This window comes from Nematostella vectensis, chromosome 3, assembly GCF_932526225.1.
Source record: "Nematostella vectensis chromosome 3, jaNemVect1.1, whole genome shotgun sequence".
NCBI classification, from domain to species: domain Eukaryota; kingdom Metazoa; phylum Cnidaria; class Anthozoa; order Actiniaria; family Edwardsiidae; genus Nematostella; species Nematostella vectensis.
In genome coordinates, this window is record NC_064036.1 from 19,028,388 (window position 1) to 19,055,518 (window position 27,131).

Consider the following 27,131-nt stretch of genomic DNA (forward strand, 5'->3'; position numbering starts at 1 on the left):
CTCATCCAACGCACGTTTACTTAACCACAGGACGCCCGCATTATGCGGTGTTTGATATAAATAGACCGTTTGCGCATCCAAACTGCCACAGACTGGCGGGCCTCAGTTGATCCAAAATGCAGATGAAGGGAAATTTGACTCCAAAACTCCGCGAAAGTAGCATTTTCTATAGCTTCGTCTGAACTTGCGCAAGCCCGGTTAGAGGTCTCCTTGGGCCCAGACTTGCGAAAGCCCGCTTAGAGGTCTCCTTGGGGCTAGACTTGCGAAAGCCAGGTTAGAGGTCTCCTTGGGGCTAGACTTGCGCAAGCCCGGTTAGAGGTCTCCTTGGGCCTAGACTTGCGAAAGCCCGGTTAGAGGTCTCCTTGGGCCTGGAATTGCGCAAGCGTTAATAAAAACAACGTGAATCATCCCAAAATCTTTAGATTTTCTTGTCTTTCCGCACAGAAAACGAGAGAAGTAAGAAAACGCAGGACTCTAGCAAATTGTGACTATCAATTTTCAGAATTGTTTCTCTTCCTCGGAGTGTCCTTATTTGCGGGAGTTAGTCGGGCGGTCTCGGGGTATTATCGTACCGTCGCTAATCTGTGGAAAAGATATGACGAGTATTTCGGGAAGCAGTCGGAATGGTCTCGGGGTGTTATCATCGGCCCGTCTGCTAACATGTGGTAAATAATATGTGACGAGTATGTCGGCAAGTCCGCGTTCCTCTGATATACATTGAACAGCAGATAAAAAAAACTGAAAAAACATCTCCTTTTTCGCTACACGGTGGCCTGTCAGAAAGTCCTTACCACGTGACAAAATAGTACCAGCTGCGGGTCGGCTGGTCAGCTGAACAATCAAGATTTGACGTCACATCCGGTTAACACAAAGGCTTTATGAGCGACAGATATTCGCGCTAGATAGCGATGATTCATAATTCAACTTCGAAAATTTAATGACAATCGTTCTATAATACTTTTCTCATGCATTTTCTCTAGCTTAGTAATTCATCATAATTCATAAGTCTATTTTTTTCTCTCTCTCGAGATGGCTCGAGTTGAAGAGACTTCTGGTCGGATAACCTTGTTGGTTCTCCTTTCCACTGTTCAGCTCACCATGGTCCGCTCTGCTGTCGATCCGACTGCGAATTCAGCCCAAGCCGAAGGATTCCTGTCTAACCAAGCCAAGGACACTCAGTAAGTTGTGATATTCCGTAGCTAATCGCTGTACGAGTACTATCTTCGCGCGGCTTGTTGTCGATTGAAAGCAGTTCTCGATAACAGGTGCCGAATTTTGGTCTTTGTCGACCAAAAGATCACCATATTATAGTGTAACAAACAAAATAGTGGATATAAGAGAGTAATTAGAATTTAGTATAAATTATAAGCATGTACAAAGAAAAATGTTCAAGTCACCAAATCGAATTTAACGTTAACTAAGCACGGCAAAATATTGGTCAAATAAAATAAATTTGTTAGTCAAATTAGGTGTACAAATAATGCATGTCGAGTTCCCAAATAGGACATTAGATTTGACACAACGTGTAGATTTGCTATTGGCCATATATGATAACAGAGGTGCATCTACCCCAATCGTAGTTATCAACACATGTGGGATGGTCAGGTCTTAGTAAGTAGTTTTGATGTTGAGGGAGTGGTCAACGTGTACTGTATGTACGCCGATATACATGGATCCTGCAGATGAGACCTTTTAAGACATATAATTTCAGAATTTAATACCAGTGTGAACTTGAACAAATACAACACTACGTCAGTAACAACCAAAATAAATCTATCATAGCATAATCTAGATTAGAGAAAAACAAGACTTTTTAAGACTATTATCACACTTTTCCCAAAAATCTAGGACCTTTAAAAAAACGTGAAATAACATATTAAAATTGCTCTATCCTTTTTTTGCGGAGGGCCCAATGCTCATGATTTTTGTCTAAGACGACCTCCGTAGCACCGTTTATAGTTCCTTATCACTCAAAAATTCTGTCGTCTGGTAGATTTTGTTTAATTTCATTTCATTTGAAAATCAATAAAATCATATTTACTGAATAACATACCACATCCCTTCCTTTATGATCAAAGTTTTAAATTTTAAATGTATAGATGGTTTTTAACTTCGCAATGTAGCAGGTTAACAAACAATCGTCTGAAACGGCAAAATAGACAAAATGCAAAAAATGTAGAGGATTAGGTGAGCCTAGAATTGGGTGATTTATTTTGTTAATTTTCGTGCACGAGAGCTCAACAAAAAGCCGTTTTTTTACAAGAACAAAATGTGAATGCAACGGCCGCCAATGCGTTGTTGTCGTTTTTTTTTAAGAGTTCTGCAATAACAATCCTATATCCCTAAGTTAGCCAGCTAATGATTCAACTATGGTTAATCTTGGGCGTTTTATTTTATCATCCTAGCATATTTATATTTCAATCACAGTTTCAGTAATTATTTGAATATAGAACAATATTTTATCGAGCGCTAAATAATATCAAGGAGGTTGTCAATAAAATGAAGTTCTTTATTCAGCCGAATGACTGAAATAAAAGGTCAACATAATAAAAGTTAACCGTTTAGAATTAACATTACTGGGAGTGAAATGATTAATTGAGAACGGGATAATCAAATCAATCCTTTTCGCGTCTTTATATCTGCAGTCAAACCAAAAACACACTATGGGCGCAGGGTGATACGGAACTATTCCCACGACCCCCGGGAAGCAGAAAAACTAAAAGCAATGTAAATCGAAAATATCGCATCAAGCCAGAAAAAAAACATACACATTAACAGACATTCTTTCTTCTAAGCAATGGTATAAAAATTAGGATTTTTTAGTAACAATTATGAAAATCGCTTCAAAATAACGATACTTTCTGAACAAACCATTGGATGAGATAAGCTGGATTTATATCTCAGGAAAGGTTAATAGTTTTGTATCATTTAGGTAGTCTTGGATTGTTCAAATCTACAATATTCCAGGCAAAAAGATGCAAATGAGTGATACGGAACTACAGTACGTACCATGGAACCGTGGGAACCATAATATAATGACAATATGCTTGAGGCAATGTTAGCAACGTTGTTAAAATGTTTTTTTTTACAAACTTGATATGAATAATACGCAGTATTTTGAATCGATACTACAATTAAAACTATACAGACTAATAATGTCATTTAAAAGGTGTCTGCGATATTTCAAGATCATTATGAACTTTTCTCGTTTCATCATTATATAGATAAAGACACGTTCCTGATTCATATAAAAACATATGAACAGCTATATATTAGCTATAGTTTTTTAATGTGTTCAATCCTCCCCGGCAACTTGAATTGATTTTGGTTTCCCTTTAGAGTTCGAGTTAGGGGATATCTAGTTCGGGAGTTCAAGCTTCATATTCCGTGGCAAAATCAAAACTTTATCTTATCACTGAAATTGGCTGTCAGCTTTTTTTTAACTATTATTCACCAATAATTTGTGTACTTTGAGCTCAGTTATTTTGTACACTCGTCCCGGAAAGGTATTAAGTTTTATGGCATGGAATGAATGGCATGGGGTAGCGGGCCATATAATATGGCTGATAGAAATACACAAAGTCATGTTGAGGTACTGTCGATAAGCGAAATCATGGATATCGAATAAGTTAATGCCGTCATACTACTGAAAAAATACTGACACAGATTAGTTGTCACAATCTTTGGAAAACAACTAAAGATCTATTAACTAAAGAAAAATGATATCTCGATGTTTTCCGCAATATTCAGGCATTTAAAAGAGCATTTACAACAAGAGTTTGGATTAGACGAGGACGCCGCAGCTCACTATCTTAAGGTAACTACAGCAAGGCGGACCCTTGCTTTAACGTGGTACTACGTGACGCTAGACCAACACGTGACGCTAGACCAACACGTGACGCTAGACCAGCACGTGACGCTAGATCAGCACGTGACGCTAGACAAGCACGTGACGCTAGACCAACATGTGACGCTAGACCAACACTTGACGCTAGACCAAAAAGTGACGCTAGACCAACACTTGACGCTCGACCAACACGTGACGCTAGACCAACACGTGACACCAGACCAACACTTGACGCTAGACCAGCACGTAACGCTAGACCAGCACGTGACACTAGACCAACACGTGACGCTAGACCAACACGTGACGCTAGACCAACACTTGACGCTAGACCAACACGTGACGCTAGGCCAACACTATTCGCTAGACCAACACGTGACGCTAGACCGACACGTGACGCTAGACCAACACATGACGGTAGACCAACACGTGACGCTAGACCAGCACGTGATGCTAGACCAGCACGTAATGCTAGACTAGCACGTGACGCTAGTCCAACACTTGACGCTAGTCCAACACTTGACGCTAGACCAACACGTGACGCTAGACCAACACGTGACGCTCGACCAACACGTGACGCTAGACCAGCACGTGACACTAGACCAACACGTGACGCTAGACCAACACGTGACGCTAGACCAACACGTGACGCTCGACCAACACGTGACGCTAGACCAGCACGTGACACTAGACCAACACGTGACGCTAGACCAACACGTGACGCTAGACCAACACGTGACGCTAGACCAACACGTGACGCTAGACCGACACGTGACGCTAGACCAACACATGACGGTAGACCAACACATGACGGTAGACCAGCACGTGATGCTAGAACAGCACGTGACGCTAGACCAACACTTGACGCTAGACCAACACGTGACGCTAGTCCAACACTTGACGCTAGTTTAACACCTGACGCTAGACCAACACGTGACGCAAGACCACCACGTGACGCTGGACCCACACGTGACGCTAGACCAGCACGTAACGCTAGACCAACACGAAACGCTAAACCAACAGATAACGCCAGAACATTACGTGACGCTAGACGGTCCACAAAACGTAACTCTAAATCACCACACCCCAGCGCGAGGTCGCATTTTAGGCATTCTAATTTGCGGATACTTTCTTTACCAGGAGAATGATGCAAATGCACAATTCTTCCTCATGCACGACTACGACAATAATAGCAGATTAGATGGTTTGGAGATCCTGAACTCGCTATCGCACAACCACCACGAACAAGGTAACGAGACATATCGTCACGACCTACAGTTTAATTACAGTTCAATGATGATGATGTTTACAAAGATATTAATATTGTGACAATGATGATGGTAATGATGATAATGAGAAAGATGGTTAACACTGTGATAATGATGATGGTAGTGATAATTATGATGATGATGATGATGATGGTCGTGGTGCCTTTAACAGGCCTTTCTGAATACTTCTTGGCTCACTGTGTTTTATATACACATTTATTTAGTTGATATATAATGGGGAACATCTTTTACCACACTTTTTATTGAGGTTACAATCATGAAAACAAAATTAAATTATTTGATAAAAAGCTGTTACTAAAACTTTCAAATCAAAATTCTCATGGATTCTTGTATTATTTTCATTTTGTATCCTATCATTTCCATGCATAGATGCAGAACATAACAAGGAACAAAGCCAAGAGCAGCTGATCAGCTTTGTTGATCTAATTCTAAATGACCAAGACCTTGATAAAGACGGGTACATCAGCTATGCTGAGTTCATTCGCTTTATGAACAAACAGCAGCAGGAGGTGCACAAACAAGAGGAGCAGAAATCACAGGGGCACAGTGAACAAGTGAAAGGACAAGGGTAGTAGATAGTAGTTATTATAATGTAGAATAGAAAGGACAAGCGTACAGTAGTAGATAGTGGTTAGTAAGTTAGTATAGTGTACATAATAGTACTTTAACATTTAATTATCAGTTCAAATTCCATAACCATTCAGAATTTTCACATTATTATTTTTTATTATACTCCTTGCCATATGAACTTCAAAGCGCATTATAATATGGAATTTTTTACTCAAATAGAACAGAAGGCCAGGATTACATTAATTTTAAATCTTAAAAGTGCTAAATTATAGGTTTTCTATGCACCCAATAAACAAAAAAATGTAGCTCAATGCAATTGATGGATAAATGTCAAGAAAACATGTATCCAGTTCCCAGATAGAAATTGGACTGCAGAGAACCTACTAAAATACACAATCACAAGAAATCTAAACAATTTATGTTATCAAATGTACAAAAAAGTAAAATTGTTTCGTTAATCCATTACTAAAGGTCTACTTTCCTTAGTCTTCCTTGTGTTATGTACCTGTGAAGTTATCTGACATTCTTCTGTAAACACTGACAAGCTTAATACCACTATTCCTGGTGACTTTCTGACCTTCCTCCGTACTGTCATACAATTTGTCGACAATAGGATCTGAAGCCTGCAATAAAAAAAACATTTTTTATCTAAAATGTGTGTTATTTTGTAGACCAGTCAATCTAATGCTCGAGGTCAAACTTATTGCAACAATGTTATATTATCTTAAAAATATACTTGAAGTTCTCAAAAATCAGTTTAGCAGAACCCCTAAAATTTATTTCTAACGTTATTCAGTGAGAGCACTTTTACCTCTGTTTTCCAATAAATGAAATTTACTTAAATTACTATAATGGCAGAAAATGCATTGCAGCAATGTATTTTGGTCATAATAAAACAATTTCCTTAATAAGCAATACTCACAACTTCTTCATCGCCAACTGGTTCAAACAGCGGGTGCTCATCAAAGTGGTTCTTCATCCAATCAAACAGCTGTGGCACATCAGTTATAAAGTATACTTTGCCCTGGTAATAACAGGAAGATACTGAACGTTATAGAACAGTAGGAACACAGTTGAGCAAAAGGAAGGGATGCCTGAAATCATTTATCAATCTAACCCAAATATTAATTAAATTACTACAGTGGAGCCTGGATTTTACGACATACCTCGGGAGAAAGAAAATGCATCGAAAAATCGAGGAATCGTCACAAAAAGGTTCTGGATTTTACAATATAAAGGACAATCCTTTAAAAATATTGTTGTAGCGAGGTCGGTTTAATTATCAACTATAACAAAATAATAATATAGTAACTGTACTCTGTGTAAGATTATACAGTTTCTCTCTGTAAGACTGTAATCTGTATTTAACAAGGTCTGTCACAGGTAATTTCCTATAGATTTCACTGTATTTCCACTGGGAGAAAGGAAAAAAGAAGTTATCATAAAATCCAGGTTCCACTGTACTTGGTAGGGTAGGCACAAGGAGCATGGTAAAATAATAGATACTTGTGAGCATTTCTTCCCCTTAATACCAGTTTATACAAAGATTAAATGCAGAAACTCAACAACTTACCCCAACAGCAAGGGTGTATGCATACTCAGCAAGCAGATTTTGACTGAAACAAAAGATATGGGGATGAAGCAACGTGTTAAGACAAGTTGCAGCTTGTTGCTGAAAATTTAATAAGCACGAATTATGGTACATGTGGTTCTTAAAAAATCTGATAAAAAAGCGATGATAGAAAGGTGATGATAAAAAGGTGATGATAAAAAGGCAATGATAAAATAATGATAATAAAAAAATAAATGATAAAATAGATTATAAAAAGGCAATGATAAATAGTGATGATAAAAAGGTATGAAAAAAAAGTGATGCTAAAAAGTAACAATTAAAAAGCAATAATAAAAAGCAAAAATAAAAAGCAATGATAAAAGAGCAATGATAATAAAAAGAGGTTAAAACTAGGCAACGATAAAAAAGCAATGATATAAAAATGATGATAAAAAAACAGACTTGGGCATCTTTGCCAACTGCAGATATTCTGCTTTTCAATAAGGGAGCCCATGATACCATATCAATAGTAATTGAACCTTGTTCTGTGTATTTGAAACTCTGTGAAAGTATGTGCGTGCGTGTGTGCATGCATGCATGCGTGCGTGTGTTGAAAACTGTACCTGATGATTCTCTTCCTCTATTTTAGTGTGTGTGTTGAAAACTGTACCTGATTCTCCACTTCTATTTTAGTGTGTGTGTTGAAAACTGTACCTGATTCTTCACTTCTAGTTTAGTGTGTGTGTTGAAAACTGTACCTGATTCTCCACTTCTATTTTAGTGTGTGTGTTAAAAACTGTACCTGATTCTCTACTTCTATTTTAGTGCATGTGTTGAAAACTGTACCTGATTCTCCACTTCTATTTTAGTGTGTGTGTTGAAAACTGTACCTGATTCTCCACTTCTATTTTAGTGCATGTGTTGAAAACTGTACCTGATTCTCCACTTCTATTTTAGTGCATGTGTTGAAAACTGTACCTCATTCTCCACTTCTATTTTAGTGTGTGTGTTGAAAACTGTACCTGATTCTTCACTTCTATTTTAGTGTGTGTGTTGAAAACTGTACCTGATTCTCCACTTCTATTTTAGTGCATGTGTTGAAAACTGTACATGATTCTCCACTTCTATTTTAGTGCGTGTGTTGAAAACTGTACCTGATTCTCCACTTCTATTTTAGTGTGTGTGTTGAAAACTGTACCTGATGATTCTCCACTTCTATTTTAGTGTGTGTGTTGAAAACTGTACCTGATTCTCTACTTCTATTTTAGTGTGTGTGTTGAAAATGTACCTGATTCTCTACTTCTATTTTAGTGTGTGTGTTGAAAACTGTACCTGATGATTCTCCACTTCTATTTTAGTGTGTGTGTTGAAAACTGTACCTGATTCTCTACTTCTATTTTAGTGTGTGTGTTGAAAATGTACCTGATTCTCTACTTCTATTTTAGTGTGTGTGTTGAAAACTGTACCTGATTCCCCACTTCTATTTTAGTGTGTGTGTGTTGAAAACTGTACCTGATTCTCCACTTCTATTTTAGTGTGTGTGTGTTGAAAACTGTACCTGATTCTCCACTTCTATTTTAGTGTGTGTGTTGAAAACTGAACCTGATGATTCTCCACTTCTATTTTAGTGCATGTGTTGAAAACTGTACCTGATTCTCTACTTCTATTTTAGTGTGTGTGTTGAAAACTGTACCTGATTCTCCACTTCTATTTTAGTGAATGTGTTGAAAACTGTACCTGATGATTCTCTTCTTCTATTTTAGTGCATGTGTTGAAAACTGTACCTGATGATTCTCCACTTGTGCTTTTTCTGTTTGAAATGGGGATCAGGGAAGAGGAAGAACATTTTTGTCAACTGAAAAAAATACATACATATATCTGTGAAAATGTTTTTTTGATTAAACTACTGTGACTAAATACTGTATGTACTGTACAGCACCTGGCCTTTAGAGAAGAAGTTAGGCAGATATTTCATGGCATTGGTTCGGAGCACACCAATGTTTTGATACTTTCCAGGATTTTTTTCGCGTAGAGCCAGGATCCTGTCATTTACATAGTCACTGACCTGGTCAATAAAATTAATAAAAATAAATAAATAAATATAACATGCATTATGAAATGTGGTTTCTTAACATGACAAAAATTTATTCTGGGGTCTAACCTACAAAAAATGAGTTTCATAACCATTAACTTTTCTCACTGGCAATTACTTTTCTTATTTCACGCAAAAAACAAATTTTTATGCATGAGTTATTTCATTGAAAGGGTGCCTACCTTAACTCTTATTTCCATTCCTAGCATCAACGTCGTAGGGTAGTCATTGGCAAGCTTTACTGCAAAAAAATAAGTGTTGATCCACATTACAATTGGATGAAAAGATCATTCATGTAAAGAATAAAAATAATGTGCAGTAGCACAACAAGATACAACAAGATACAACAAGATAGAAAATCGTGAGCCAAAAATTGTTCCACCAGATTATTAATATCATCAAAATCTTGGCTATGATGGTATGATGGCATCATGGCTATGATGTTTTAAGGAATTTTTTGTATTTAAACCAAGGAGGGGGGAGGAGAATTTAAGAGAGGAACCATTAGAAGTTTGAGCACCCTACACATTTTCAAGACATCAAAACTAGTGCTGCAGACTTTAAAATGTCCTGGCACAAGATTTTTAACACTCATTGATGGATATTACTGTACTTGATTATCTGTTGGAATTCAACTTTACAGAGTGGCGAGACCACCTTTTATTGTAAGGACAATTCTCAGAGGGCATCTTTGTATTCAGCTCTGTTTTCATCATGATTTACAGTATTTTACAAAATCAAAGAAGCTTTGTGACTCAACTGATGCCATACACAGGTTCTTACATCGGGTTAATATAATCTAGAAATTACCCAATAGGCCACCATAGCCACATCCTATATCTGCAAACTGCACCCTTGGGGTGTCCTCTTCTGCCATGGTGTCTTTCTGACAGCTGGCTGACGACTCTGTCTTAGGGCTGAAGAATTTCGGATAGATGGACGACCAGTCCATGTCAGGAGGGCAGACCGGGCTGATAGGTTAAATAGAGTATGATCAATTTACAAACAAAATATAACGAAGCAAAACAGATAAACTATATAACAATTTATAAAGAAATGCTGCTGTGCCTTTTCTTTCTAGCGATGGCACTGCTACAGCCTGTCACTTACAACAGTTTTGCTTGTAATTTGCTTAAAAATTACAGCTTTTTCACATCTGGAGAGTGCCTTAGGACATCATGAAGTCTTTTTGGGCATAATTAATGCTGTGCTTATGAATGTTTGCACGCTGAGGTTGATTCGATGGGATAATTCCTTGTCTGGGCTTCACCAAGTGAGAAAGGAATTTTCTAGTGGATGGCCTCATACTCTCCAATGTGGGCCATCTTTGTTACCCAACCTTATTCAAAAATTGTCTTAAGGCTTATTCTGGGATCCTTGGACCTGGACATGTTTTGTTTGGCTTCGGGGCAAAGAGACTTATAAAAAAAACTGTTATGATTATGGGGGAGGAGATTGCCCACCTGTCTGTCAAGGAGGTCAAGACTCCCATGATGCAGTGCAGGCATGCAAAATAGACTAAACATGGTGACTCGCTTCTAATGGAGGTTCTAGCATTGATTATTGTGACTGATTGCTGTAAAATGGGACCTGACGGAAAGCAATAAAGGTATCTATTTGTGACTTGATCTGTGTTTGCTTCTCTCTATTTGTATTTTGTGCCTTTTTTGGTAAGAAATGTTTCTGAGTTTAAGCATTTGTTTACGAATTGGTCAGAAATCAAGGTTGATATTTTGACAAAAGAGTCAATTCTATTACATTGCTTGGATGCGCTTTTGAAGGTATGCCTTGGAGGACTCCATGAGTATCCGGGTCTGATGATGTTTAGTTTGCATTTCTGACGTTTTGGAGTTGGGCCTATATTTTACAGGCGTCCAGGGCGTAATATAGTAATGAAAGACTTAAAACAGTTTCAAGAATAAGGATACACAGAAACAGATACAAACCATTCATTTGAATTATTCCCTGAATATCGCAAACTTACTAGTCAAATGTGTGGTCCGCCATCGGGTTAGAATGTGCTCTTTGGCGATAGTACTTCTTCTGCGGTAGAGCCGCCATGTTGGATTTTACCCTACATTCACAGCGCAGCTCGCCTTAGTCCCGCTCAGCAAACCTGAATATGGAAAGAGGAATGCCTATCGTTTTTTGCAATTTGTCATGTTATATGGTGAGATGCGCGAGGCAGGGATGATTCTAAAGGGCGCGCTGTTTCTACTTGCGATCTTGATTCAGTGTGAGGCCAAATGCAAAGGTACGTTTAATTAATTGATTGTGCTTGGTTCTCATAATGTCGTAGTTCATAGACTATGTCTAGTAGCGGCTAATAGGCCATGCTCGAATGGTACATTGTAAAATTAGAACAATTTTAATAAGGGTCCTGGCTTATGTTTCTCTTGAGTTTTGTGCAGCTGAAATAGGGTAGCTATTTATTTGTGCTATTCATTTATTGGAGCAACTTAGAATACACTCCACAATTATTTTACAAAAGAACTTTCTTTATGAACGAGACATTAGATACAAGGGAACCAAATAGAGCTTGCGTTGAAAATTCGCAAAAAAGCGCGCAAGTTGTGATGGCCAACGTAGTAAACGCATGTTTATAAAGGTCAAATCTTTGTTATTGCGAAGTTAATCATCAAAACATTTTATATCATATGCGAATTCGGGTTCTAGCCTTGCGCTTGATTACACATGCAAGATCTAAATACCAAGAAGTCTTTTTGTCATTGTCTGTTCATAGCATGGGAGCAGCTTAACAATACCCTTCGCGACATTTCTGAAACACGATACAATGCAACCAAATAGCAGGCGCGAAGTCAGATAAGGGGGGGTGAATAGGGGTATGTAAATCCGCCGATCCGCAACATTTTCGGGGCAAATCCGTGGATCCGCAGATATTTTTAGATCCGCATGGTTTGACAGATAAACAATAGCATCGATTGAAATTCATTTAAAATCCGAAATTCGACCGTCAAAGCAGTCGAAATCCGAAATCCGTGCCCAAATTGTCAACAGATCCGTGATCCGCTGTATTTCCAAAATCCGCCAATCCGCTGAAATAATCATCAAAATCCGTAATCCGTGAGCATTTCGGGGCTGAATCCGCCGATCCGCGAACCTATTCACCCCCTCAGATAACACCTAGTTATCTTATGGAACTTCGGATTTGGAAAATCTATGAAAGTTACTGCCACAGTGACCCCCAAAAAATGCATATTTACAGTTTTATATAGCCTTCTAGCCGGCCCTCGGGTTATTCGGAATTTTTTTTTTCGATTATTGGGAATCCAATTAAGTTTTATAGAGGTGGAATAAATTTTCCGGATCTCCCTAAATAAACCCTTACCTGTGTACGTAACTGAGGTAATATAAGAACTTTTAAAGAAAAAATTCGGCAATAACGCATATTTTTTTATAAAATATTTCTCCAGGCAAGTACCTGCCTTCTTCAGGTTACAAATGAGTTACAGAAGAAGGCAGGTACTGGCCTGCCAAAATATCGTTTTTAAATCTGCGTTGTTTTCGACTTTTTCTTACTGTCTACGCCACAAGGTCCGACGCACATCAGCAGATATAGGCTGTCTGATGGTTATCTTCCTACATTTTTTTAACAACGTGGCAGGGAAGTTTAGTTCCTTAGTTTGGATAGGTTTTTCAAATTGTATTCTACGCTTTTTCCAGAGCCGTTGTCGGATTCCTGGCCATCATCTTGCTGTCCGGCCGCATATTTACCATATTGTTGCCTCGACATAGTGCAGCCTTGTCAACAGTCCGCCCCGCCTCTCCTCCTATAGGCCGGGCAGTTCCCTGATGTGGTCCTAGACGGAAAGCCGTTTTGTATGCAGCCCTGGAATTCCTCTGCATGCCAAGCGGGATTTTTCTACAACAAGACCGAGGGGAAGGCGCAACCGTGCCCTGAAGGTAAATGGGACGCAAACGCGCCCTGATGGTAAATGGGACGCAAGCGTGCCCTGATGGTAAATGGGACTCAAACGCGCCTTGGTGGTTAATGGGACGCAAAAGCGCCATGATGGTAAATGGGACACAAACTTGCCCTGATGGTAAATGGGACGCAAACGTGCCCTGATGGTAAATGGGATGCAAACGTGCCCTAATGGTAAATGGGACGCAAACGTGCCCTAATGGTAAATGGGACACAAACGTGCCCTGATGGTAAATGGGATAGACGCAAACGTGCTCTAATGTTAACAATAATACCAAGGCCGTAGCATTGAGATATTGGGGGACATTGAAGAAGACTGGGGGAACACCTCTACGTCATTGCCCCTCCTGGAGCTAGCAGTTCGTGCTGCTTTCTTTGTCGTTTTTGTAAATCAGCTGTTGTTTGTTGGCTACTCCACAGGTTTCTACTGCCCAGTCGACAAGTTGTGCATCATCCCGTGCCCTAAAGGCGCATACTGCATACGAGATCGACTAGTCGAAGCCAAGGTTAGGAGGGGGTGCGTTGTGTTTGCTAGGGGGGGTTGTCTGAAAAGCTTCATGGATTAAACGAAACGTTAGCAAAATAAGCAGGAGAGTTGGCGAGAAGATTGGTTACAGGACATACGTTTTTATTTTATTTTCACTACTTGCCCTCTCATCTTCCCCCTTTTTGTCTTGTTACCATCGTGCATTTGTCCACACGCTCTGCGCTCTTGACCACCGGGTCTTCGTTCCATTGCATGCTTCTGATGTGCTTGACATGGCATACTTCCGGTGTGCTTGACATGGCATACTTCCGGTGTGCTTGACATGGCATACTTCCGGTGTGCTTGACATGGCATACTTCCGGTGTGCTTGACATGGCATACTTCCGGTGTGCTTGACATGGCATACTTCCGGTGTGCTTGACATGGCATACTTCCGGTGTGCTTGACATGGCATACTTCCGATGTGCTTGACATGACAAACTTCCGATGTGCTTGACATGACATACTTCCGGTGTGCTTGACATGGCATACTTCCTGTGTGCTTGACATGGCATACTTCCGGTGTGCTTGACATGGCATACTTCCGATGTGCTTGACATGACATAATTCCGATGTGCTTGACATGGCATACTTCCGATGTGCTGGACATGACATAATTCCGATGTGCTTGACATGACATACTTCCGGTGTGCTTGACATGGCATACTTCCTGTGTGCTTGACATGGCATACTTCCGGTGTGCTTGACATGGCATACTTCCGGTGTGCTTGACATGACATAATTCCGATGTGCTTGACATGGCATACTTCCGGTGTGCTTGACATGGTATACTTCCGATGTGCTTGACATGACATACTTCCGGTGTGCTTGACATGGCATACTTCCGATGTGCTTGACATGGCATAATTCCGATGTGCTAGACATGGCATACTTCCGATGTGCTTGACATGGCATACTTCCGATGTGCTTGACATGACATACTTCCGGAGTGCTTTGCGAGTGCATTGCTTAGTATAAATCTCCTGATGAAAACATGGCTAATAAAGTACAACTTAACATTTAAACGGATAATAAAACATTGTTTGATTTGGGTTTTTAGACCTCGTCGCCACCTATCTGTAGAGAAGCCAAGAAATGCTGCCATCCGTCAAACTCGCCCCCAGTCTTCGATCCAAGAATGTCGAGGCTCCAGTGTCCCGGACCAAAGTCTGCTGTCCCCTGCCCTGAGGGGAACTATTGCCCTAACGTCACCACCATGATCATGTGTCCAAAGGGGTCGTTCTGCCGGGCGGGCAGCCTCGAGCCACAGAAATGTCCGGTAACTCCAGCTGGTACTATTCATTTAAAAGGAAGTGTTACCGCTGGGTTAAACTCACATGAGTGGTTGGGCTGCTTAAAGGGGAAGTGTCACCGTTGTAACAATGAATGGTTGGTCCGCCTAGTAAAATGGTGGGCATGCGCATGCGCTGTAGATCTTGTTATTGTTTTCGTATCGTTTCTGCGTTTTCGTGGAACGGACCGTTATAAAAACGCTTCTTGTGGACACAAATCTTTTTTTAAAAAGGCTGCGTTTTCAAACGAGAAAAGATACTGAGGTCTAAGGACAACCCATTGTTCTGCTTAATTTTCGCGCGTACTTAAATTCGCAATTTTCGCGATTTCAAAAATTCGCGAACTTAAAGACTCGCGAGAAATAATGTCCGCGGACTTTAATCTCGCGAAATTTAATGGATATAAAAAAAAATGATGACAGTGATTCAAAGTTCTATTCGAGATCTCCTAGAGGACCTGTAACGAAACTATAGAAAATGGCTCAGGATCAAGAACACTTTTCCATTACTGAGACAGACTTTTAAAAGGGACAACGTGTTTTGTTTCAATATATTGGTTTCCTGTTTCAGTTGTCAATTTTTTAAAATCAAAAAAATAAAGTCACTTGAACATAAAAAAGCGATATTTAATCCCCCGCAAAAACAATTTTCTCTCAATTTTCTCGATAAATTAAAGACTCGCGAAATGTGCTGAGAAAATCTTCGCGAAATTTAAGATGCGCGAAACTAAAGAAGAATAAGGTAATAATTTAAACAGTTACAAAAAACTTAATTGACATCGATCTTCCAACGGTAGGAGAATGATTGGGAGCATATGAGACATGCATGGGGATACTCGGGGAGCTTTAAGAGATATTCAAGCGCTTTGTGTTTTGTTGCAGCTTATCTCTGTGTGCAAGCGAGGCGCCGCTGCCCCGGTGAGCGCAGGTGCAGGAGTTCTTTTCATTTTCATCCTCTTCCTGTTGTTCGTGGCAATACTGTACTACTTCCGGCGCAGACAACAGATCCACACGCTGGCCCTTCAGTTTGGCAGGCGCTTTGTCCCGTCCATCAGAGAAAGGTGAACGATATCGTGCCTATCGTGCATTCAGATTTCTGGTGCCGTAGCGACAATAGGGGGGCGGAAGAGGGGGGGGTGCCCCTTGTTTTATTTCTTGGATTATGAGCAATTGACTGGTAGGGGCGTGGCTGTCCCTACCCAGTTTTCTTAATGTGTCTGTATTGTGTGTATTCTCACAAGCTGTTAGCCAAGGTTCGAAAAGGCGCAATGTTTTTGTTAACAAAGGTTCGAGCAGATTCTGCTGTTCTCGCATGCAAAACTGCTGTGTAGGTACCATACATATACGGTGCGACTTAGATTGTTCTCACATGCAAAACTGCTGTGTAGGTACCGGAATACACATACGGTACAGGCCGGGCTCATGGACGTCGTTGAACAAGTTGCATCAGTAGATGTTGACGGGGACGAAAGGATCACACCCAAACTCTCCACCGTTGACTTATTGTTCCGGGACCTGAGCCTTACTCTAAAACAGGTGAGTAAAAGGGGGGAAGGTTCACAGTCATAGGCATCATGGAAAAAGGATAGTAATTGATGATCCTTCAAAAGAAATGACCCACTTATTGGCAGCCATGGAGGGTGCGCGCGAACCCTGCACACCCTTCCCTGTATATGAGCCTGGAGGTTTACTTTTAAATGAAATACAAGACAGGAAATTATTGTGCGTCTTATATTTTTGGTTTATTTTCAGACAGGAAAGCAGGTTTTGCAAAGCGTGACTGGGGAGATTCGTGCAGGTGAAGTTACCGCAATCATGGGTCCGTCAGGAGCTGGAAAGACTACTCTGCTTAACACGCTCAGTGGCAAGGCTTACTACGGTGTAAGTTTATACCTTAAGCATTAATTTTTACAAATTTAAGCTTCAAGAGGGGGTAGAAAGGTTTGATAGATAAATATATCATTGCTCAGTATTCGTTTAGCTGCCTTACTGTCTTTTTGATGCAGAAACGTCACGGCCAAATCATGGTGAATGGAGTGGAGGTAGACGGGCTGGAGTCATTCAGGACAATCACAGGATTTGTGCCTCAGGTATTATCAGGGGAGGAATGGGTAATATGTCGTGATGTTGTGGATACCGCTTCCCATGGGAGGGAGGAGTTAGGTGGATCATGTCAGGGGAGTAGCCGCGTCAGGTTTGTATTGACAAGGGAGGGATGCGAACATCACTCTATGACCGGTTAGTGTGCCTGGACGCATATTCCCTTATCTAAGACTTTGCCAAGGTTTGTTTGTTGGGGAGGGATTTTTAGAAAATAGCTCCTTCAGTTGTATTATTAAATTTTTCATATGATGTTTGTATCTAATATGGTATGGTAATATTTCCTTTTATTGTGTATGCTATGGCATTTTGTCTTTTCCCTCCCATTCGTTACTGCGTGCCTGGTTGTCATGGGTGTCTTGGTATGTTTTCACAGGAGGATATCATGCACCGTTCACTGACGGTACTCGAGGTGTTGCGTTACCAAGCGACCCTAAGACTTCCGTCTAACATGACTTCACACGAAAAACAACAGCGCGTGGATCAGGTTATTATTATTGTTATTATTTGCAGGGGTAATCAAGAAAGCAGTAACGTGAAAACGAGTTCAACTATAAATAAACGTCCTTGGTTTGCGAAAATGTTTCAATTCCATGCCGTGATATTTTACAATTTTAGGGGGAACGCAATTATGACTAATAAATGTATCAGTGTCAACCAAGATTACACTTCGCTTGAACTACCAATGCCAACTTTCTTCTTTTAGACATATGTGAATTTTTTTTCAGATGATTGAGCTCTTCGGCCTTGAAAAGATCAAGCACATACAGATAGGAGACGAGGTAAAACATAAACAAAATAGTTTGTTAGACTCGATCCGAAGTAGAGCACTCATGTAAACATATGGTGCGAGGGGAATTAGTGGATTTCACCTCCACTGCATTTCTTCTAAAATTTATGTCCGAATCTTCAGGGGGCGGGGGCTTTCAGTCTAGTTAAGTCTTGCCACATAGGTGACTGTGATTTCTCATACCTACAATAGTGTCTAACACTCCAAGCTTTTTTTACAGGAGTCACGTGGTATCTCAGGCGGACAGAGAAAGCGTGTTAATATCGGAATGGAACTGGTAGCTGACCCAACCCTGCTCTTCCTAGACGAGCCCACGAGGTATGGTCAGTGGTGAGACTAAATAAATCATGCGCAGACAGGAATTGTCAGTTCGTCTGTTCAAATAGCTTTAGTCAGGCTCCACCCCGACCCCCCTTTTGACTCTTCCATATAATATCTATGACTGCGCACCACCCCTTTTTTACTCTTCCATATCATATCTATGACTGCGCACCACCCCTTTTGACTCTTCCATATCATATCTTTGACTGCGCACCACCCCTTTTTGACTCTTCCATATCATATCTATGACTGCGCACCACCCCTTTTTGACTCTTCCATATCATATCTATGACTGCGCACCACCCCTTTTTGACTCTTCCATATCATATATATGACTGCGCACCACCCCTTTTGACTCTTCCATATCATATCTATGACTGCGCACCACCCCTTTTTGACTCTTCCATATCATATCTATGACTGCGCACCACCCCTTTTTGACTCTTCCATATCATATATATGACTGCGCACCACCCTTTTTGACTCTTCCATATCATATCTATGACTGCGCACCACCCCTTTTGACCCTTCCATATCATATCTATGACTGCGCACCACCCTTTTTGACCCTTCCATATCATATCTATGACTGCGCACCACCCTTTTTGACTCTTCCATATCATATCTATGACTGCGCACCACCCCTTTTGACCCTTCCATATGATATCATATCTATCACTGCGCACCACCCCTTTTGACTCTTCCATATCATATCTATGACTGCGCACCACCCCTTTTGACCCTTCCATATGATATCATATCTATCACTGCGCACCACCCCTTTTGACTCTTCCATATCTTATCTATGACTGCGCACCACCCCTTTTTGACTCTTCCATATCATATCTATGACTGCGCACCACCCCTTTTGACTCTTCCATATCATATCTATGACTGCGCACCACCCCTTTTGACTCTTCCATATCATATCTATGACTGCGCACCACCCCTTTTGACTCTTCCATATCATATCTATGACTGCGCACCACCCTTTTTGACTCTTCCATATCATATCTATGACTGCGCACCACCCCTTTTGACTCTTCCATATCATATCTATGACTGCGCACCACCCTTTTTAACTCTTCCATATCATATCTATGACTGCGCACCACCCCTTTTGACCTTCCATATCATATATATGACTGCGCACCACCCATTTTTGACTCTTCCATATCATATCTATGACTGCGCACCACCCCTTTTGACTCTTCCATATCATATCTATGACTGCGCACCACCCTTTTTTGACTCTTCCATATCATATCTTTGACTGCGCACCACCCTTTTTGACCCTTCCATATCATATCTATGAGTGCGCACCACCCCTTTTGACTCTTCCATATCATATCTATGACTGCGCACCACCCCTTTTTGACTCTTCCATATCATATCTTTGACTGCGCGCCACCCTTTTTGACCCTTCCATATCATATCTATGACTGCGCACCACCCCTTTTGACTCTTCCATATCATATCTATGACTGCGCACCACCCCTTTTTGACTCTTCCATATCATATCTACGACTGCGCACCACCCCTTTTTGACTCTTCCATATCATATCTATGACTGCACACCACCCCTTTTGACTCTTCCATATCATATCTATGACTGCGCACAACCCCTTTTGACTCTTCCATACCATATCTATGACTGCGCACCACCCCTTTTGACTCTTCCATATCATATCTATGACTGCGCACCACCCTTTTTGACTCTTCCATATCATATCTATGACTGCGCACCACCCCTTTTGACTCTTCCATATCATATCTATGACTGCGCACAACCCCTTTTGACTCTTCCATACCATATCTATGACTGCGCACCACCCCTTTTGACTCTTCCATATCATATCTATGACTGCGCACCACCCTTTTTGACTCTTCCATATCATATCTATGACTGCGCACCACCCCTTTTGACTCTTCCATATCATATCTATGACTGCGCACCACCCCTTTTGACTCTTCCATATCATATCTATGACTGCGCACCACCCCTTTTGACTCTTCCATATCATATCTATGACTGCGCACCACCCTTTTTGACTCTTCCATATCATATCTATGACTGCGCACCACCCCTTTTGACTCTTCCATATCATATCTATGACTGCGCACCACCCTTTTTGACTCTTCCATATCATATCTATGACTGCGCACCACCCCTTTTGACCCTTCCATATCATATATATGACTGCGCACCACCCATTTTTTACTCTTCCATATCATATATATGACTGCACACCACCCCTTTTGACTCTTCCATATCATATCTATGACTGCGCACCACCCTTTTTGACTCTTCCATATCATATCTAAGACTGCGCACCACCCCTTTTTGACCCTTCCATATCATATCTATGACTGCGCACCACCCCTTTTGACTCTTCCATATCATATCTATGACTGCGCACCACCCCTTTTGACCCTTCCATATCATATATATGACTGCGCACCACCCATTTTTGACTCTTCCATATCATATATATGACTGCACACCACCCCTTTTGACTCTTCCATATCATATCTATGACTGCGCACCACCCTTTTTGACTCTTCCATATCATATCTATGACTGCGCACCACCCCTTTTGACCCTTCCATATCATATCATATCTATGACTGCGCACCACCCCTTTTGACTCTTCCATATCATATCTATGACTGCGCACCACCCCTTTTTGACTCTTCCATATCATATCTATGACTGCGCACCACCCCTTTTGACTCTTCCATATCATATCTATGACTGCGCACCACCCCTTTTGACTCTCCCATATCATATCTATGACTGCGCACCACCCCTTTTGACTCTTCCATATCATATCTATGACTGCGCACCACCCCTTTTGACTCTTCCATATCATATCTATGACTGCGCACCACCCCTTTTTGACTCTTCCATATCATATCTATGACTGCGCACCACCCTTTTTGACCCTTCCATATCATATCTATGACTGCGCACCACCCCTTTTGACTCTTCCATATCATATCTTTGACTGCGCACCACCCTTTTTGACCCTTCCATATCATATCTATGACTGCGCACCACCCTTTTTGACCCTTCCATATCATATCTATGACTGCGCACCACCCTTTTTGACCCTTCCATATCATATCTATGATTGCGCACCACCCCTCATCGCGGTTGTTAACGAATGAAATAGATGGATAACCATGCGATCAAAATTTGAGTCATGAGCATGAAAAGTACCCCACCCCTCTTCGATGACTCTCTTCTTTTTCTGGGGTGTTTATTTTTTAGTGGTTTGGACAGCACGTCAAGTTTACTAGTGCTGGACGCCCTAAGAGCTGTCGCCGAGAAAGGCAAACTCACCGTAATATGCGTCATTCATCAGCCAAGGTTTGAGATATTTGGTAAGTAGAAAATGAGCAAAGGTTCCTGGTCGCAAATGCATGTAATTTCTTCCTACTGCTTATTATTGGCCAATCCGTCTGAATACCTTTCTCATATCCTTCCTATCTGTCTCTTGGTCTGAATACCTCTCTCACATCCTTCCTACCTGTCTCTTGGTCTGAATACCTCTCTCATATCCTTCCTATCTGTCTCTTGGTCTGAATACCTCTCTCACATCCTTCCTATCTGTCTCTTGGTCTGAATACCTCTCTCACATCCTTCCTTTATGTCTCTTGGTCTGAATACCTCTTTCACATCCTTCCTACCTGTCTCTTGGTCTGAATACCTCTCTCACATCCTTCCTACCTGTCTCTTGGTCTGAATACCTCTCTCACATCCTTCCTACCTGTCTCTTGGTCTGAATACCTCTCTCACATCCTTCCTACCTGTCTCTTGGTCTGAATACCTCTCTCACATCCTTCCTACCTGTCTCTTGGTCTGAATACCTCTCTCACATCCTTCCTATCTGTCTCTTGGTCTGAATACCTCTCTCACATCCTTCCTATCTGTCTCTTGGTCTGAATACCTCTCTCACATCCTTCCTCTCTGTCTCTTGGTCTGAATACCTCTCTCACATCCTTCCTACCTGTCTCTTGGTCTGAATACCTCTCTCACATCCTTCCTACCTGTCTCTTGGTCTGAATACCTCTCTCACATCCTTCCTACCTGTCTCTTGGTCTGAATACCTCTCTCACATCCTTCCTACCTGTCTCTTGGTCTGAATACCTCTCTCACATCCTTCCTACCTGTCTCTTGGTCTGAATACCTCTCTCACATCCTTCCTATCTGTCTCTTGGTCTGAATACCTCTCTCACATCCTTCCTATCTGTCTCTTGGTCTGAATACCTCTCTCACATCCTTCCTATCTGTCTCTTGGTCTGAATACCTCTCTCAAATCCTTCCTCTCTGTCTCTTGGTCTGAATACCTCTCTCACATCCTTCCTACCTGTTATTTAGTCTGAATACCTCTCTCACATCCTTCTCGTGTGTCTCCTGCAGATCGCATGCACAAGGTTTTGTTCTTAGGTCCAGGAGGAAGGACGGTATTTCAGGGAACTGTTGACGAGTCTATGGCCTACTTCTCATCGCTCAATCTACGCATGCCTGCTAACGTGAATCCAGCTGACTTCTTCATGGATGTGATCGGGGGCTTATATGATGGGAAGGACGCTGACAAGAACTTTACGTCTGCGAAGTTGTTTGACGAGTGGGAGAATCACGTGGGCGGAAAAACCGCTGGCTCAAGCGCATCACCCGATCATCGCGTCATGCCAGCAATAGTTACCGGTAAGGTGTTTGCAATCGATTATCAACTACAAGTATCTCCCAGACTGAACCGAGCTACTCTGGAGTAGTACCAAGGCACTCTCGAACAGTACCGACCCACTCCAAAATAGTATCGAGTCACTCCCGAATAGTACCGAGTCACTCCCGAATAGTATCGAGTCACTCCCGAACAGTATCGAGTCACTCCCGAATAGTACCGATTCAAACACTTCCAAATAGTATAGAGCCACTCACGAATGGAACCGAGTCACTCCCGGAAAGAACCGTGTCACCTCCGAATAATGTCGAGTCACTCCCGAATATTATCGCACTACTCTAGAATAGTACTATGCTTCCTGAATAGTATCGAGTCACTCCAGCTACTCCGAGCTATTCCAGAATAATATCGAGACACTCCCTGATATTATCGAGCCACACTCTAATAGTATCGAGTCACTTCCGAATAGTACCTAGTCAATCCCGGATAGTACCAAGTCAATACAAAATTGTCCCCAGCAGCGATCTGCTGAAAAAATATTTTTTTTGTTTTGTTTTACAGATCATCATCGCAAACTTCCCGGATTTTTCTCACAGTTCTTCTGTTTCCTCAGTCGTGAGATTCGCTTGCAATTCCGTTTGACGAAGACGCTGTTAATGGATCAGTTCCTTGTGCTACTGGCCGGTGGAACTCTTGGGGCACTTCGCCGGGAGGTAACCCCTCATATCTTACCCTTCCACTTTACCGAGAGGTAACCCCCATATCTTGCCCATCACTTCACCGAGAGGTAATCCCTATATCTTACCCTTCTACTTCGCTGGGGTTAACCCCCATATCTTGCCCTTCCAATTCGCCGAGGTAACCACCATACGTGACACACTGTGGCAGAAAGACTAGTCTATTCGCCTTTTCTTATAGTCGCTATGTATTGACATTTGCTTGATCTACCCATGATAAACGTGCGCCCATCAAATGCGACTTAATGATTAAAGCTTCTTCTGACGTAACAATGTATTTCTTCAGGCGCCATTGGATCAGTTCTTCGTGCTTCAAACTCTAAGCTCTCTCGCTATTGGCCTAACTGCAATGCTCTCTGCGCTTCGATGCTTTGGCAATACAAGGACAACCTTTTGGAGGTAACTATTATAGAAATTTTTTATATATTCTTGATTTTACTTACAAAAGAGTCTGAATACTCATACTTTGAAACAAGATCTATTTGTATTGGAGAGGAGATGTCATAAAGAGTGTACAAACAGGAGTGAAAATCCTGTACCTCAAAGCTACCATGTTTAGGTATCTAAAAAGGTAAAAAACGCAAGGTCTTCAAACTACAAAAAAAACGCCTCTCGCTCTGTGAGTGTGACATTGCTGTAAATTGCATTATTGTTATTCCAGAGAATCATCGACTGGTATCAACCGTCTTAGCTACTTTCTCGCCGTGAACGTGGTACAATTACCCATATTGGTCGTCACACCTATGATGTACTTGAGCCTACTGTACCCACTAGTCGCGCCCAGAGGTATCCCAAATATTACCCATAATTCTATTCATAACTATGATTAATTTAATTTAATTTTAATTTTTTTTTAATTTATTGACTTTGCCCACGGAGAAAAAAAAAAAATACACATACATAATACGTTATACATGAGAAACAGAACATGAATACATACAATAACGAAAGGGCAGGGTATCCGCCACAGCTAGGCCAATTACGGCGGACCCGAGTTTAAAATGTGTAAAAGTTACAAGGTCACAAAAACTAAATTAGAAACAACATGAAATTTGGTGCGTTAGCACCCTGGCCCGATCGCAGGTGAGGCAGACAGATTTCCATGAGCGCGGATCCTCTGGATCGTAAGTTATCGAAAGAGCATTTAAGTAGTAATTTAATAAAGCGCGCTTGAAAGAAGCATGGTCAGAGTAGCTAGAACTATTTAACAAATTAGTGAGAGTGTTCCATATTCTTGTACAACGGTTTAAATATGATTTTTGAAAAGCAGAAGTTTTGCATTTGCGAGCGAAGAATTGTGGTGCGCTTGAGTTTGTAGATGATCTAGTAGGACGGACTGAGCGAACTTTGGGAACAATTGATGGATTAATATTGACAAGCCCATTTATGATTTTATAAAAGTATGACATGTCCAAATATTCGTGCCAATACGATAGTGGCAATAATTTAAGTTGAATAAGTCTTTCTTTGTATGTTTGGCTGCATCTAAATGGGAGTCCTAACATGTACTTGCTAGCTCGTCTTTGGATTCTTTCAACTCGTCTAATCAGGTCCTTTGTCTGCGGTGCCCACAGTTGTGTTGCGTATCCTAGGTGAGGACGTACTAGGGCGAGATACATCGATCTTCTTATGTTGGTTTTCTTTATGGATCTTGAGTGTCTTCTAACGAACCCCAGCGTCCTGTTGGCCTTACTACATGCCTCGTCAACTTGCTTAGTCCAAGAGAGGTCGTCTGACATCCAGACGCCGAGATCCTTCTCCGTCTCAGTGCAGGCTAAAGGCAAACCGCCAAGCGAATATGTTTTGAGAACTGGTTTACGCTTTCGCGAAACCCGCATGACTTTGCTCTTTGTTTGATTAAATGTCATGCCTGTCGATGCCGCCCAGCCATTTAGACTGTTCAGGTCAGATTGTAACACATCCGTGTCGTCCGCCGAGTTGATAACATTAAAGACCTTAGTGTCGTCTGCAAATGTCGCAACATTGCATGAGCAATGATTTACTTGAGCCCGCAGTAAGCACCAGTCCCGTCCTGCAGAGTTGTCTTTAATGTATAAAAAAAATTACGCTTAATCCCCAAAACGTGCATCAAAAATCTCGGATGCCTGGGAGAGGAGAGTGAATGCGCGTTTTACCTTCCCTACCACCCCCTCCCTCTTCCTACACTTTTCCCAAGTCTGCGCGTTTACTGATGCATTTCACCGTTCGTTTAGGTTTTCTTATGTACCACTACATAGCAACACTGGCGGCTCAGTTTGCTTGTACAGGAATGGGCTACGCCATATCTACTCTTTTCAACCCTAAGAACTCGCAAATGGCCTCCGTCACCTTTGCTTTGATCAGCTCCCTTGTGTCCGGTGAGTACTCGCGAGTAGATGGTGACACTGCGTTTAAATGTGATTGGCTTGATATCGAATGACGGTGGCTCTACGATGACACTGCGTTTAATTAGATGCTTAGTAGTCTTCTTGTGGTTTACTTTGACGAACTTCAATACTTGTGTGAGTAGCGTTGCAAAGCTTGGAGGTACATGACTATGCACCTAGTAGAATTGTAATCCTAAATTACGACCACCTACGCACCTACATGACATCACAATAACAAACCGCTATGGATGTTGCCTGGCTTCATTGAAGGTCTCCCCCCTCTCTGCTCCTGCCCTTATTTCTTTGATGAGTGTTGCGTTTTTCTATCGCAGGTCTGTCCCCGTCCTTGTGCAAGATGCAGGACTATACCGTCATCGGCCCAATGATGTACACACTGTCCTACTGTCGTTGGTACGTGGAAGCCCTCTTCGAAAAGGAAGCCATCCGTTTCCCGGACGTTCTTGGCCAGTATGTGCACGAATTGGCCAATAAGAACGGATACTCTCTGGATAACTACGCCACGTGCATCATGGCAATGATGGTTATGGGTCTGGTGTACCGTGTTCTCGCCTTCCTCTTTCTTGTCTTCACGAACCGTGGAAAACAACAGTAACAGCTCGGGGTGGACAGGAGATCACAGGGAGAAGTAGCAAAAATAGATAGTTTTGGTTGTATTATAGTCCGAGCAAACAGTGCCCGGCGAGACGCTGGTGTTTGAACACTATGTTAGGAGATGCTCAGGTAGCGAAATTTCTTTTGTCTTGTGTACAAGCGACCGTAGCTTTACCATCAATGCTGTCGTCCAAGACAAGAGAAAAAATAGCCGACGATCGTCAATGACCCCCACACCCGGAATGTCTGGTGGTGTACAAAACTAGAGGCAACTACACACAGTATTGTTTTTATTATCAGTTATTATTTTCCTATAAGAAAACCTAATAAAACCACAAGTTGTGTTTGTAGTATTTTGAGTTCTTGTAAAGGAGCTTACTGTGTTTGTGTAGAATCTTAAAATC

The 27,131-nt window shown here is 41.5% G+C and overlaps 3 protein-coding genes across 4 annotated transcripts; 2 read left to right on the forward strand and 1 right to left on the reverse strand.

The window, feature by feature from the left end:
- Window positions 1-844: 844 nt before the first annotated feature.
- LOC5509049 (multiple coagulation factor deficiency protein 2 homolog) lies at window positions 845-6,357 on the forward strand. Its single transcript, XM_001629547.3, has 4 exons — window positions 845-1,178; window positions 3,751-3,817; window positions 4,985-5,093; window positions 5,503-6,357. Exons 1-4 carry the CDS (start codon window positions 1,030-1,032, stop codon window positions 5,703-5,705), a joined length of 528 nt encoding a protein of 175 aa, XP_001629597.2. The 5' UTR covers window positions 845-1,029; the 3' UTR covers window positions 5,706-6,357.
- Window positions 5,840-11,463, reverse strand: LOC116616060 (tRNA (guanine-N(7)-)-methyltransferase-like). 2 transcript variants are annotated; one of them, XM_048724671.1, is made up of 8 exons: window positions 11,332-11,463; window positions 10,158-10,318; window positions 9,530-9,588; window positions 9,195-9,320; window positions 9,040-9,110; window positions 7,277-7,319; window positions 6,626-6,727; window positions 5,840-6,326 (listed from the first exon to the last, which is right to left on the reverse strand). In XM_048724671.1, exons 1-8 carry the CDS (start codon window positions 11,406-11,408, stop codon window positions 6,201-6,203), a joined length of 765 nt encoding a protein of 254 aa, XP_048580628.1. In that variant the 5' UTR covers window positions 11,409-11,463; the 3' UTR covers window positions 5,840-6,200. The 2 variants fall into 2 exon arrangements, with proteins under 2 accessions (XP_048580628.1, XP_048580629.1); XM_048724672.1 differs by lacking the exon at window positions 9,195-9,320 and having other exon boundaries at window positions 6,100-6,326.
- Window positions 11,464-12,809: 1,346 nt separating this feature from the next.
- On the forward strand, window positions 12,810-27,077 carry LOC5509048 (putative white-brown complex homolog protein 30). Its single transcript, XM_048724481.1, has 18 exons — window positions 12,810-12,830; window positions 13,145-13,271; window positions 13,714-13,799; window positions 14,880-15,098; window positions 15,993-16,171; window positions 16,499-16,646; window positions 16,863-16,991; window positions 17,117-17,200; window positions 17,587-17,697; window positions 17,939-17,992; window positions 18,221-18,318; window positions 21,596-21,708; window positions 22,748-23,035; window positions 23,574-23,725; window positions 24,036-24,148; window positions 24,411-24,535; window positions 25,963-26,106; window positions 26,448-27,077. The coding sequence occupies exons 1-18, from the start codon at window positions 12,810-12,812 to the stop codon at window positions 26,726-26,728; spliced, it is 2,472 nt and encodes an 823-aa protein (XP_048580438.1). The 3' UTR covers window positions 26,729-27,077.
- The last annotated feature ends 54 nt before the right edge of the window (window positions 27,078-27,131 follow it).